General features: G+C 39.8%; 1 protein-coding gene across 1 annotated transcript in view; it reads left to right on the plus strand.

The window, feature by feature from the left end:
• ADCK1 (aarF domain containing kinase 1) overlaps window positions 1-15,100 on the plus strand; it is a 195,694-nt gene that overhangs the window by 122,743 nt on the left and 57,851 nt on the right. Inside the window, exon 5 of the mRNA XM_072986491.2 lies at window positions 13,702-13,860. Coding sequence (XP_072842592.2) covers window positions 13,702-13,860 — 159 coding nt within the window. The remainder of the gene's footprint in view (window positions 1-13,701; window positions 13,861-15,100) is intronic.

A 15,100-nucleotide genomic window follows, 5' to 3' on the forward strand; every position in this document is an offset into this window, starting at 1 on the left:
ATCCTTGATATTCATCCTGGTCCATGAACACTCACTCCATTCCGTTACATTAACACAGTTCCGTCCTCCTATAAATCCAATTCATCGACCCCGGCACCATTACAACCCTGAACTCGACACCGAGGTCCATCCCTACCAATCGACGTCCGTCGACGCTCAACCACCATCTTTCAATGTTGACGAACCTCGACATCAACAGATATCCATGGACATGCCGCTTCCATGTTTTCCGACTCATAACTGGCAATACTACGAGACTCAGCCTCTCGACACCGAAGTTGATCGACAGTCCGTCGACTCCAGACACAACCTTGATGGCTCTGACCATGGATCTTGGCCACAGACTCCATCGGTGTTTACATTTTCTGACACCTTTTCTACCTGATGTTCTCAAGGGGTTTTGGAAGCCGACAAGTTATAATTTTTTGCATAATGACCAGTGCACTAATTTTGCCACTCTATCATGTCCAATTGTGTAGTCTGTACAATTTTTGGATATTTGCAGATGAGGTGTGAGACAGTTTCATCTTTTTCTTGACTAAACTGATATTTGTTGTTAGCACTAATTCCTTGGATCTTATCTTTCATCACATTGATTTGTGGTGCTTGTTCTTGTGCAGCAAAAATCAAGCCTTCAGTTTCTTTCTTAATGGTCTTTAGTTTTAGCCATGCCCATGTTGAATTATGATCATGCTTTCCACCAATATTTCTCAGATGTTGCCCATGTAGTGGTTTATTTTTCCAGCTATTTAATTTATACTCAAATTGTTGTTTCTTATATTGAGCCTTTGTTACTGTTGTTTTCAAAATATTCTCCATTTTCACTGTTTCAAGTAATTTTTCCTTACTTATACTGATATAATCTTTAAGGCTTCTTTTTTCTCCTCTGCCGCCTACTGTATTAGCAGTAATCCACACTTTTGTGTGCAGGATGCCATCTACTTCTAGTATGACAGGGTATTTATAATTTTCATCATTTGATATTGATTTTATCATATTCCCATTTTTAAACTCAATTCCATCTAGTTTTTGTGTTGATTTTTCTTTTGGCAACTTTTCTAGTTCCTGCAATTCCAGTTCTGAAAACACTTTACTCTGGATGATAAACCTTCTCTGGTCTAATAATCATTGTTCAATTACATCATTATTTGGGTGTTTCCTTTTCTAAATCTCCATCATTCTTTTTTTGAAAACCACAGGCTGTTGGGTTTGCCTAGTAATAACATTTAATAATTTCTTGATTTTCAGCAGGAGTCCAGCTTTTTCACTTATATTGTTCCAATGCAGCAGCCTGTCCTGGTTCCTCAACACAGGGTCTGCTGAAACGCCTATAGCATATGATGTAGTCCTTGTTGACCCAAGTGATGACTGATCTGCTATGGATTTCCATTTATTTCATCTCATCATAATTGATGGTTGGTGGACACAGTTGGTCTGTCTTCTCTGCTGAGACCTCATTGTCTTGGGAGACCTTTCAGCCTAGCTCTCAACCTCACTGAAGCACACAAGCCCTTCCACCTCAACAAAACCTGTGTCCAGGGGGTTGTTATTGTTATCAGACAGAATCTTTGTATCTTGACAGATACAGTGGGATCTGCTACAAAATGGTGTAAGAGATCCCAACCTCAGTGGAGTTTCGGGTCTTAGTCTTCTGATAGCCAGCATATCTGAGTTGAAATGAATTTCTGACTTCTCTTTAAGAGTTTCATTATGCATCTTCCTTACTATATGACAGATCAATATGGTACGATGCTTTTTAGATCTAGAGGTTTAGGCTTAAACCAACTAGCAGATGTCTGCTGGAAGAGGAGATTATTATTTTTTCTCACCACCCTACACCGAAGGGTGGATCCACATGACAGCTCAGCAGGAGTCAAACAAGCATCTGGCACACTTCTGAACCAACAGAGAAATTAACTGACATAGAATTTCCATCCATTTGGCAAAAAAAGAGAAGTTATTTTGCCAAGCACTGGGCTATGCAGATCACAACTCTATATTGTACATATTAGCTCACAGTTTCTTTGTGTGTGTGTGGGAAACTGTCCTGCCTCTTAGAAGTATGGCTTCACACCCTAGGCAGAGTAGACCCAAATGATATTTATGAAAGTGTTGACTTAACAAACCCCATTCTTTTAACACATATATTGTAGTATTGCTGGGGGGGCAATGTGTAGCCTGTATCATTAAAAATTGTAAACCGCCTGGAGAGTGCTTGTAGCGCTATGGGGCGGTATATAAGTCCAATAAATAAATAAATAGTTGTGGTTAATTGCTGGATTTAGCATTTGGACTACACCTTGCAGAATCTGTCAGCTAATATGGCCATGCTGGCTAAGGGATTCTGGAAGTTGTAGTCCAAAGAGGTAACGTTTCCAATTCTGAAAGTTATGGTCCAAAAAACATAACTTTTCCAAGCAATGGTGATTTCAGGTCTCTTTGAACTCATGATACTTATGTTTCACCAGCAAACTTGCATATTGATTTTTAAACACCGTATAATAATATTATTAGCTCTACATTTCCCACTTGATAAGGGGAAATTAAGAGGCATAAAATGGAGTAATATGGAAGGACATAGGCCTTGATTGAATATAATGTAGGATAATTATTATGTAAGTTGGTTTGTTTGGATTGGCTGGAGTGCAGTAGTAACCCTATCATTAGGCAGAGTGAGGCAGCCAACTCAAACAATACATTTGAAAGATTAATTGTTTATATATTTTTTGTTTTGTGACTGTATTTTTCTTGCCAGGACTGGAAGGGTGGCTTGTGGGCTTTGTTGCTTCCTGTGCAAAATAACCTGAACCACTCACATTCTGTACATGATTTGTTGGTGGGATAAAATATGGCAGGGCATCAGCTGCTGTGCCTCAGTGAGAAATATGTGTCTTTGGCCAGAATATATCCTGTATGTAAGATTGTGCTTCAGTATTGATGCTGCTCCTGTATCCCACCTCCTTCCCTGGTATTATTATGATATTGCTATCTTTTCACGATTACTTATTTTTAAAATTGCTTGTTTTGGCTTTTATTAAGTATCTGGCCTGAATCAAGGATGTTCTGTATGTTCGCCTGTGCCCAGGTGATAAGCAGTAATACATTGGAATAGAAAAAGGAGCACTTACTTCCCTTTTGTGGATCATTTTTTGTGAATTAAAAAAAAATAATCGAGGGTAATGGCTCTCCTTGTATTGTATATTAGACATGCTGAGAGTGGAAAGGAAGGTTGTGTCAAGGAATCCGTTCTTGAAACATGCACATCTACACATCGACAAAGCTGAATGTATAAAATAGACAAATACTGTAAATTTGCATTTGTTTGGTTTGTATTGAGAGCTATGCAGGATGCTGAAGTCCTGCTTCCAGCCGCTGGAAAAATGGATAGTCCTCTGGGCATGATCAGTGCCAGCATAACTTCTGAAACTTTTTTTATTTTGTTTTTTGCCTTGAAGATTGCCAGGAATCTCAGTCTTCCAAAACCTGTTTTTGTTCCTCTAGTTAAGGCAGTGTGTAACTCTTATTTTAATAACACTTTTCCCCCTTCATCTCCAGTGTTACCATCCAAACCACTACTATAGCATGAAAATCATGCAGCCTAATCTAGGTCCCTACTAGCCTGAATTAGGCCCCATGATCTACCCTCTGGCCCTTGTCAAAAAATGTATTGCCATTGTCAGAAGGCAATTAATCAAATGTAGGATCAAGTGCAGGAAAGAAAAAAATGAAATGGAAGATCAAAAGTAGGTATTCTCACATTGTGAGAAGTCCTATTTTAGGCATTATCCTTGAAAACATGGACATCTGTAATCATGGTGAAGGATGGAGTGCAGAGGAAACTCTTCCCCCACGTTCATGGCTGACCTGGCAGTCAGATTTTCACATATTTGGTTCAAAGATCTGGAAAGGAACTGGCTAGTGTGTTAAGCCAAACACACTGACAGAGCCTCCATTTTTGGAGCCCTTGTAGCAACAGTGCTGTACTAGACCTGTTGAGCTCCGTTGTTTTTAGGCTTGTTATTTGAAATATGCCTAATTCTGAGAGAGATGCTTGAGGCTCTTGCTTCTAAGACTTTCCAGAGCCAGACATTTGTGAAACAGCTAGCAGAAAACAGCAAGACCTTTCCTAGAGCTACACCTCTTCTACCTTGTCTTTGGCAGCATGCAGGGGATACCAGTGCTATCACCTTTGCTGTCTTCATCACCTGCCTTTACCCCCTCCTCTGGGTGAGTGTTCAAAGGGGAGTGGGGCAGTGGTGGGTGGGCCCCAAGCAGTTGAGGGCCTTCCCTTCTCTCCTTACCTCAAGAGATGAGAGCCTGCCACCTTACTTGTTACCAATTTTGGTGTGGCCCATAGACCGTAATTTTAACTGCTTATGCAGTCAGTTTCTGTAGAATGGATTAGGGTGCATGTATGAAACACCATATCCTCATGCAGCAAAATGTCTTGGTCTCACCCTGGAAAAGACTTTTGTCAAAAGGAAGTGCTCAGAGAAGGTAATGGTCTGAACTGCTGGGCAGGTTCACCTCAGAACAGATGGTCAACTGAGTACTGCAGTACTGTAGGTAGGACTGATTTGTGTAGGTTTTTTTCTTCCCACTGGACTTTTCTGATTGAAAATACTTATTTGCAATATGTTGTTGGAAAAAAACAGATGGAAAGGTGACCCATCCCTGTGGTTGTGGTATTCACACACATGTATTACAGCTGAATACTGTAGAATTATGGGCAAGTAATTCAGAGATGTGCTGGTCTCTCTCTCTCTCTCTCTCTCTCTCTCTCTCTCTCTCTCTCTCTCTCTGTGTGTGTGTGTGTGTGTAAGAGAGAGAGAGAGAGAGACTCAATCATCTGAGAAGCCACAACATGACTCATCCACTGTAATACGCAAAAATGAATTCACAGTTATTTCACCACAGAAATGTTTCCATACATTCCCCTTTCTTTAACTAGGAATCCATTAGGAGCCTACACACAGGAAGGTAGATCTGCAGAATTTTAGTTAATATTATTTCTTTCCTTCCTGTCCCCCACCTTAGAGCTATGCACCTTAACCATTAGCCATACCCTGCAGTAAATGAACCAAGAGATCCTCGAGGCCAACTAATACACATTCATGAAAAGGGCATGATCCTTCTGCATTAAGGGCAAGGGAGAACAATTTTCAAGACTGTCTCCATTTGGGTTGAATGGCACTATATCACAAACATGTTAAGATATTATTATTAAAAATACTTAATAAATATGCACTCTTGACAGCCAAGTTAGAGTCTCATCAATTAAGTGTGGCGTTCATTAGTCAAAAAGAAGTCCAATCAGATTTCACAGACTCAGCCTGACTTCTATAAATTGTGGACTTTTTGTTCTGACATTTGATGAATTATTCCTCATAATCCACTATCTGCTATGATAAATCTAATCTTTCAGTTTCAACCGTCTTAATAACTCCTAGGGCAACAATGCAACACTTGATTTCATGGCACAGAATGCACAAATAGAGGGCGATGAAAGGAGTTCATTTACTATCCAGGATTAAGTTTAGCACGGCTCTCTTATTCTAGTCCAACACTTGCTTACGCTAAGACCAGGCAGAACTTGGAGGCATTTCTACCTTGGATCTCAACTCCCCAGAGCCAACTTGGCTACTGGCTCTGCTGACAATGGATATTGGAAGTTGTAGTAAAAAAAATGTAATACATCCAAGCTCAGGCTGTTAAATAGGTGAATGTTTAACTTCAAGTATTGAGTACAAATAATATCCAAATTTAAAAAGAAATTTTGTAGAAGGTGAAGGGTCTGTATATTGTGGATATATTAAACTTGTTTAAAAGGACGTTTCAAAGAGATGGTATAGGAACATAGGACGCTGAGTTGTAACTGGTTAGATTATGTGTTCAGCTAGTTCAAAATTATATTAATCTATTCTGACTAGTAGCAGCTCTGAAGCAAAGGCTCAATTATAGTCTACCTGTCTATTTTAGGTGGAAAAGCCATAAATTAAACCTGGCCCTTTTGCATTCAAAGTATATGGTTTATTACTGTTACTGCCGCCACCACCATCATTACCATGATTATTTATGTTGTGTGTTATTGGCATGATTAAAAATCAGCCCCAGCCATGCAGACTATTTAATTGAGATCAAACCTATCTATTCTGAAGGAAATCAGCCTTGAGTGCTCACTGGAAGGACAGATCCTGAAGCTGAGGCTTCAATACCTTGGCCATCTCACGAGAAGAGAAATCTCCCGGGAAAAGCCCCTGATGTTCAGAAAGTGTGAAGGCAAGAGTAGAAGGGGACGACAGAGGACAAGATGGTTGGACAGTGTCCCTGAAGCTACCAACATGAATTTGTCCAAACTCCAGAAGGCAGTGGAAGACAGGAGGGCCTGGTGTGCTCTGGTCCATGGGGTCACGAAGAGTTGGACATGACTTAATGACTAAACAACAACAATATTAGAGGCAGATTTGCAAGCTGAATTTGAACTTGCAGCTCCTCTGCACACCTCACGGGCTGAAAATGGATCTGGCTGTGCAATGGGGCAGTTGCACGGCTGACTAATCACATAGCTGGATGTTAATGCACATTGAACATGCTCTGAATCCCCAGATATTTGGATTCAGCATCACATTCAAGAGGTAACCAATGCAGCTCCCTTACAATCGACATTGTCCTGTAACTGCATTTTAGCAGTTGAACTAACTGATACTTTTGAGGTTATCTTCAGAGGCACTCCTCAGATTCAGTGCCTTACTGTAGTCATGCAGCTGGGATGTTACCAGATCATGATCTGTTTTAACTTGATATTCCATTTATGGGTCACAAAGCAGTTATAGATGATAAAAGACACTCCATGTCACCAAGACCACTGGCAGAATGTTTTGCCATGTCATAATTTCTGCCATAGTTCAAAGAGAGTGAAACCTAGAGACATAAGACTTGACATAGAGAATAAGAGATGTGCACCTTGAGATTATTTTGCTTTTAAAATGGATTGATTAATTAGTTAACTTTGCAATTATATATGTAAAAACTTGGAAGGAGTTTTGTGGAATGCAGGAAAAGGGTGCTGCAGAGACAAAAATGCCCTATTAGCATTTTATATTTGACTTTTTTGAAAAAAAAAATCCACATTCTTCTCCAACTATATTTATTTATTGATTTGAAACATTGATGTCCCTACCCAGCTTTTCCCCCTGAGCCCTCTAGCCATTCGTCTTCTTGGAAGACAGAGTTACATGTGTTGCACAACCTGTCCTGCATCTCCTAAATGGCTGTTACGTGTAAGTGTAGGAGATAAATTCCTCTTGCTGCAGCTGAAGAATGGTTCAGCTGCCAGTCCTAGTGGGAGTGGTGTCATATTGTCCTTTGCTTCAGGCTACTAAATGTCTTGCTTGGGCTGGCTGTTAGTATATTTATTCAAGTGTGAAAGTTTCAGTGATAGCTTGACATCATTATTTCTGTGATACCAATCTCCATGTACTATCTGACTTCCTACAGAATCATCTGTTGCAAGGGTGGATGAACTTCAGGCATATTGTCAGGGCTGCAAATATTTCATGTATAAAACCATTGAAATGTGTGTTGTTGATTAGCCTGTAGTATCTGAAATGTTGCAATATACAACAATGTGTGAAAATGTCCACTAGATGGCATTCATCTTACCTACCCAATTTTTAGAATAGCAAACTACTTCACCAGCAAGTCTACAGGGTCAGCAGGTGTTCAAAATGTGAACCATGTCTTGTTGTCATAAAGGTTTGTTAGGCCAACAAAGAGAACAAGCTGGTCATCACAAACTCTTATCCAACACAAGAGGTGACTCTACACATGGACATCACCAGCTAGGCAATACAGAAATCAGACTGATTATGTTCTCTGCAGCCAAATATGGAGAAGATCTATACAGTCAGCAAAAACAAGACCTGGAGCTGATTGTGGCTCTGATCATCAGCTTCTTATAGCAAAAGACAAGCTTAAATTGAAGAAAGTAGGAAAAACCACTGGGCTAGTCAGGTATAATCTAAACCAAATCCCTTATGAATACAAAGTGGAAGTGAAGAACAGATTTAAGGAACTAGATTTGGTGGACAGAGTGCCTGAAGGACTATGGCTGAAGGTTCATAACACTGTACAGCAACAAAAACGATCCCTAAGAAAAGGAAATGCAAGAAAGCAAAGTGGCTGTCCAACGAGGCTTTACAAATAGCAGAGAAGAGAAGGGAAACAAAATGCAAGGGAGATAGGGAAAGTCACAGAAAATTGAATGCAGACTTCTGAAGAATAGCAAGGAGAGACAAGAGGGCCTTCTTAAATGAACAATGCAAAGAAATAGAGGAAAATAATAGAAAAGGAAAAACAGAGATCTGTTCAATAAAATTGGAGATATTAAAGGAATCTTTTGTGCAAAGAGGGACATGATAAAGGACAAAAATGGCAGAGACCTCACAGAAGCAGAAAACATCAAGAAGAGGTGGCAAGAATACACAGAGGAATTATACCAGAAAGATCTGGATGCCCCGGACAACCCAGGTAGGTGGCTGCTGACCTTGAGCCAGACATCCTGGAGAGTGGAGTCAAGTTGCCTTAGAAAGCATGGCTAACAACAAGGCCAATGGAGGTGATGGCATTCCAGTTGAGCTATTTAAAATCTCAAAAGATGACGCTGTTAAGGTGCTATAATCAATATGCCAGCAAGTTTGGAAAACTCAGCAGTGACCAGAGGATTAGAAAAGATCAGTCTACATCCCAGTCCCACAGAAGGGCAGTGCCAAAGTTGGCTCCAACTACCGTACAATTGCACTCATTTCACACGCTAGGAAGGTTATGCTCAAAATCCTCCAAGGTAGGCTTTAGCAGTATGTGGACCGAGAACTCCCAGAAGTACAAGATGGATTTTGAAGGGGCAGAGAAACTAGAGACCAAATTGCTAACCTGCGCTGGATTATGGAGAAAGCCAGAGAGTTCCAGAAAAATATCTACTTCTGCTTCATTGACTATGCAAAAGCCTTTGACTGTGTGGACCACAGCAAACTATGGCAAGTCCTTAAAGAAATGGGAGTGCCTGACTACCTTATCTACCTCCTGAGAAATCTATATGTGGGACAGGAAACAAGAGTTAGAACTGGATATGGAACAACTGATTGGTTCAAAATTGGAAAAAGAGTATGACAAAGCTGTATTTTGTCTCCCTGCTTATTTAACTTATATGCAGAATACATCATACGAAAGGCTGGACTGGAGGAATCCGAAGCCAGAATTAAGATTGCCGGAAGAAATATCAACAACCTTAGATATGCAGATGATGCCACTCTGCTGGCAGAAAGTGAGGAGGAATTAAAGAACCTTGTAATGAGGGTGAAAGAGGAGAGCACAAAAAATGGTCTGAAGCTCAAAATCAAAAAAACTAAGATCATGTCCACTGGTCCCATCACCTCCTGGCAAATGGAAGGGGAAGATATGGAGGCAGTGACAGATTTTACTTTCTTGGGCTCCATGATCACTGCAGATGGTGACAACAGCCACGAAATTAAAAGATGCCTGCTTCTTGGGAGGAAAGCGATGACAAATCTAGACAGCATCTTAAAAAGCAGAGACATCACCTTGCCGACAAAGGTCCGCATAGTCAAAGCTATGGTAGTGATGCATGGAAGTGAGAGCTGGACCATAAAGAAGGCTGACTGCCAAAGAATTGAATATTTATCTGATTCACTGTGAAATAATTACTAACAAGGATTGTGATGAAAACAGGATTCTGATTTTTGAAGAGGTATATAAAGGTGTATATAAGTCTTAGGGAAGGTTTTCAAGCGTATGACTTAATGACAGTGTGTCATTTCAACCTCTACCTTATACTCCCTTTTCTTGCAGCAAGAACTTAATGTGAACGTTATATGCTTTGAATTATGAATTTTTAACTGATGAATTTTTTTTGTCTATGAGAACTAAATACAGCTTGTAGTCCATTCACACAAAATTCCACCTCTAGTGACCCTAAACCTTCTTCATTTTAGTAGTGTAATTTGAAAGCCCAGGACAGAGGTCATTTTGTTGCTGCTTTGGAGAGTCTGAAATTCTTGCCTGGTGATCACAAATCATCCAGAGATCTACTGCTAGATTTAGATTTTCCTGCTTCTCACCCATGATTTATTTATTGTGATGGATAGGGAGAGAACCTGTTTGAAGTCAGAAGCACAAAAACTAGTGGACGTCTGAAAAAAAGATTTCCTTCTGATAGTGGGAGTCTTAAAAGGTTTGAATCATGGATTGGTTGTAATAAACGTGGTTGTTCTATTTAATTGATTTTGCTGCCAGTAGAATTAAATAAATAAAAGGAACCTTCCCTGTGAATTACTGGAGGCGGCTGAGACTCAGTTTGAATCTAATTGCTGCAAATGTGCCAGTTTGTTGCTGGTAATAGTTATTATAAAAGATCTCTCTCTCTCTCTATCTCTCCCTTCCTTTCTCAGTCTGTGGTGGGAAAGAGGGAGGATTTGAGTTGAGCTGTTAGCAGCGGCATGTGAGTATGAGCTGCTATTAGGATGGTGCTCCTACCTCCTTTATCAACACACACTCACTCGCTCAGACTAACTATCCTCTGACTGCTCTGTATGTAGCCTCTGTTCAGAAGTGTTTTATTCCTATTTAATTGCTGGCTTGCTACAACTCCCATGTTTAATTGTTGTGCTAAAAAGTAAGATATGAAAACGTTGTTGTGTTCAACTCTCTTTTTGCATATATTATATGTTTCTCGACCGCTGGCCCTGGTGTGTGTGTGTGTGTGTGTGTGTGTGTGTGTGTGTGTGTGTGTGTGTGTGTGTGTGTGTGTGTGTGTGTGTGTGTGTGTGTGTGTGTGTGTGTGTGTGAGAGAGAGAGAGAGAGAGAGAGAGAGAGAGAGAGAGTTCCCCCCCTCACAGTTTAAAGTTTTGAGGGAGTACTCATGTTAGTCTGTTGAAGTACTGTATAAACAACCAAGTTTTGTGGCATCTTGAAGACCAGCACATTTTATTTGGCATATTCGTTTGTGGACTCTAGCTCAGTTTTTCAGATGCATACAGAGCTCAGGGAATTCTGCCGTACTTAGAACTGTGACAGGATTAAACCTGGGGTCCATGTATGATCCAAGAACAAAGTCCTTTCATTTTATGATCTTCTATCTAAGCCTAAGGCTAAAAACAACTGATCTTGACACGTCAGTCCCTTCATTTCGAAATCTTGTGTCCAAGAATAGAGTTCCTTCATTTTCTCACCCCACTGTTGTCCAAGAAGCTCCTTTCTCGTTGTTGGAATTTCGAGTGAACCACAATGTGATCTGCTTTTGCATGTGACAGAGGCATTCCCCGGTGGTCCTTCTTCCTTGTGCTTTCCTTATTTTATTTTAATTTATTTGCATGTCACCTTTCTCCTAGTAAGGGGACTTCACAGAGAAGTCTTGAGAAAATCCAGGCTTCTGTTCATGTCAAGGCCTAGTATGGGCAACCTGTGGCCTTCCAGATGTTGCTGCACTGCAACTCCCTCCAGACGTAGCCAGCAGAATTAACGGTGAGGGATGCTGAGAGTCACAATCCAGCTCCATCCAGAGAGCCACAAGTTTTCCACCTCTTGTCGAGGCACACCAGAGAGGAAAAGACTGTGCTCCAGCTTCTCTGTTTCCCATGAAAACTAAAAAGGGAAGAATGTAAATGTATTCTCGATTGTGTTCTTGAGCACAGACAGAGTTCTGACTCCTGTCCTCTGAAGATGCCAGCCACAGAGACTGGGGAACCCACAACAACCAATTTAAATGTATTTCAATAGAAGTATCTGCATAAATATAGGTGGTTGATTAAGCATTCCTTCATTTCTTTCATGTCTCCTTTCCCTGAGGGAAGTACCTCCTTCCCCCCAAACACCTATAATCACAAAGGCATCTGCCTTATCAGTAACATCAAAGATTAAGAAAAAGAGCTCTTTATATATTTTTTTTTCAAAACAGCACACCTATTTATCTTAAGTTTCCAATTTTTAAAATTTGTGGAAGATTCATGCTTGTCTTTCCCCAAGATCATCTGTCTGCACCACCAGATCCTCCCAGCAATGCTCCTCTGGGTGACCAGGCGGAAGGAGGCCAGGAAAAATCTACAGTGGTGCCTCGCATAACGATGTTAATTGGTTCCATTAAAAACATTGTTATGTGAAAACATCGTTAAGCGAAACACCATTTCCCATAGGAATGCATTGAAAACCAGTTAATCCGTTCCAATAGGAGCCTATTCAATACATTTCAATGGTGAAAAAAAATCACCAAAAATTCAAAAAGACTCAGAACGAAGCCAAATTACTTTAACGAAGGTTTTATTAGGTGCACTAATGATTCAAAGCATTTTAAACATTTTAAAAACATTTTAGAATATTTTTTAAATAGCGAAAACAGGGCTGTTAAAAAAACATTAAGTGAAACAGGGGACCTAAAACTGTCATCGTTAAGTGAAGCAAGGTCCCAAACATCGTTATGCGAAAATCCCCCATAGGAAACATCGTTAGGTGAGGCGGCAAAATTTCTAGCAAAGGCCATCGTTATGCAAATTCATCATTGAGTGAGGCACTTGTTAAGTGAGGCACCACTGTACTAGGAAACTGGCCTTCTCAGTTATAACACCAGACCTTTTGAACTGGCTCCCAGTTGAGCTGTGCCTGCCTATCTTCGAGAGGCTGCTGAAGACGCAGCTCTTCATAGAAACCTTTGATAGCAACCTGGCATGGATTTTCTTTTGCCTCGTGCCCTGCCATCTGTTGTGGGTTTGTGGTACTTGATCTTATCTGACTGGTTTTTATTTTTATGACTTTCACTACATGTTACTTTTGCTATTATTGTTTGATTTCACCATTTCTTAACCTCCCAGTATAGTGCCTCACACTATCCTGAAATAAATAAATAAATAAATAAATAAATAAATAAATGTATAGAAAATAGAATATCTTATATATGTTACATATGGCCATTTTATGTTTGATAGATAACTCTTTCAATACATATAAACTTAATATACTTGAATACACTTTCTTCCCATCGCCAGTGAGTTCCACCTTAATTAAATGTTTGACTTTTAAAAACATATTCTGATCAATAAAATACTTTATATGTTTCTCTTAAATTATAGTTACAAAACTCAGACAATTTTATTTATCAAAACTGCAGTCCTGAATGCATTTATTTATTTATTTATTTATATTTATTTAATTTATATGCCGCCCACACTACCCAAAGGTCTCTGAATATATCTATTCAAAGGAACGTCCCTTTTAATTCAGTTGAGCTTACTCCTGAGCAAATTTTTATAGGATTGCAGCATAAAATTTATTAAGTGAATAAACAGAGATGACTTTAATCATCTTTTCTTCGTGTTAGTAAAGGTAAAGGTTCCCCTTGACAATTTTGTCCAGTCATGTCCGACTCTAGGCGGCGGTGCTCATCTCTGTTTCCAACCCATAGAGCTAGCATTTATCCTCTGGTAGATTCAGTATATAATTTTTCAAGAAATACCCCCCCCCAATAACTATGATTTTGTTTTCTGGCACACATCATGAGTCAGCTCTCCACATTTCCAAGTGATGTGTTCTTTGCAAAACACAATATATTTCTTACCACCTGTGATACAGAATGGAAGCTGACAGTTTATACATTCCTGCAATCCTAACAGCTTTTCTTCTTTTTTCACCTTGCAGATTAATGACTTGTTTGTAAGTTTTGACACTGCCCCATTAGGGGCAGCATCGCTGGCTCAAGTCCATAAGGCTGTGCTAAAGGATGGGAGGACAGTTGCAGTGAAAGTCCAGCATCCTAAGGTTCAGGCACAGAGTTCTAAGGATATTCTACTGATGGAGGTAAATCCATATCCTTCCATGACTACCTTTACAGAATACTCTCTATATTTATGCAATAGATATCTTACCAGCTTTAGCACAAGCTGGCTCAAAAACTGGAAGGCTTCTTCAGTTCTCTGCTGACACTGTGGTTCTATTGTTTTAGCGAGGTTGTCTTTGGTTTGTTATGTGCCTGGCAAACTAGGTTCCAGAGGTTTTCAGTGCCTTATAAATAAAACAAGTATGGATTGGCGGAGGGTGCATGCGGGGGGGGGGAGTTATATTAAAAACAAGAGATTGTACTAAAGTACTGTAGGTTTTACATTTTCAAGTTGGATTTCTGCACTTTTTTGTTTGTATGTTATATAGCTTATTTGTTCATATGTGATATCAGTGTGCTATTAGTTAACTGTATTAAATGAAAATAAAACAAGCAAGAAAACAACTGTATGCATCACACATGCATCCACACATGCAGGTATATACACATACACCATATTTCTTTCTGTTGTACTACATGACACTTTATAAAGGAATATCAGTGGATCAATCACATAAAGGACTTCTAGATGGGAGGGTAAAATCACATCAGGAGAATCACGTATATGTCTTTATTGGCTACATCACCCAATATCTACACCTGGGATCTTGGTGAGAGCTGCAAAATTCCTACAGACTATAGCAGCCTTCACCAGCGTTAGGCACTCCAGATGATATAGACAACATCTAGGGGTGTTATCATATGGATGAAATAATACAGATTTTGATTCTAAAAAGTGGCTGTGTCCCGAATTCAAAGTCTCAAAACAGAAAATATTTTTTCCCCTCAGAACTTTAGGGGCAGTTTAAGAAATGTTCACAGATCATGGGGTACACATTCACCCCAGTTTATATATCTTGCAGATGCCTTTATTCTGTTAAAACTCTGCTCCATCAAATGTTGGTGGGGTGGGAACCAAAAGAAATATATAGGCGAGGAAAGATGGCTTTCCTGCATGTGCCACTTGTATCCCTGCAGCCCCTCTCCCCAAGATCATTTTTGCCTAGCTGAGATCACATATTGGCTGAAAGAGAAACTGCCCAGGAAGAAAAAAACATCAGTGCTAAGCTGCAGATGTGGCAAAGGGCTGCAGATGTTTCACATGTACTGTATGTCCCCTTTCCTGTTAAAACCAGGCCATCCCTTTTTCATGTGGGTAGTTTTGTGTTTAAACTATTCCCTTCCTATGTATACAGTGTTGGATTTCCATTGTTCTGTGAT

Source organism: Pogona vitticeps, chromosome 1 (assembly GCF_051106095.1).
Source record: "Pogona vitticeps strain Pit_001003342236 chromosome 1, PviZW2.1, whole genome shotgun sequence".
Lineage (NCBI taxonomy): Eukaryota > Metazoa > Chordata > Lepidosauria > Squamata > Agamidae > Pogona > Pogona vitticeps.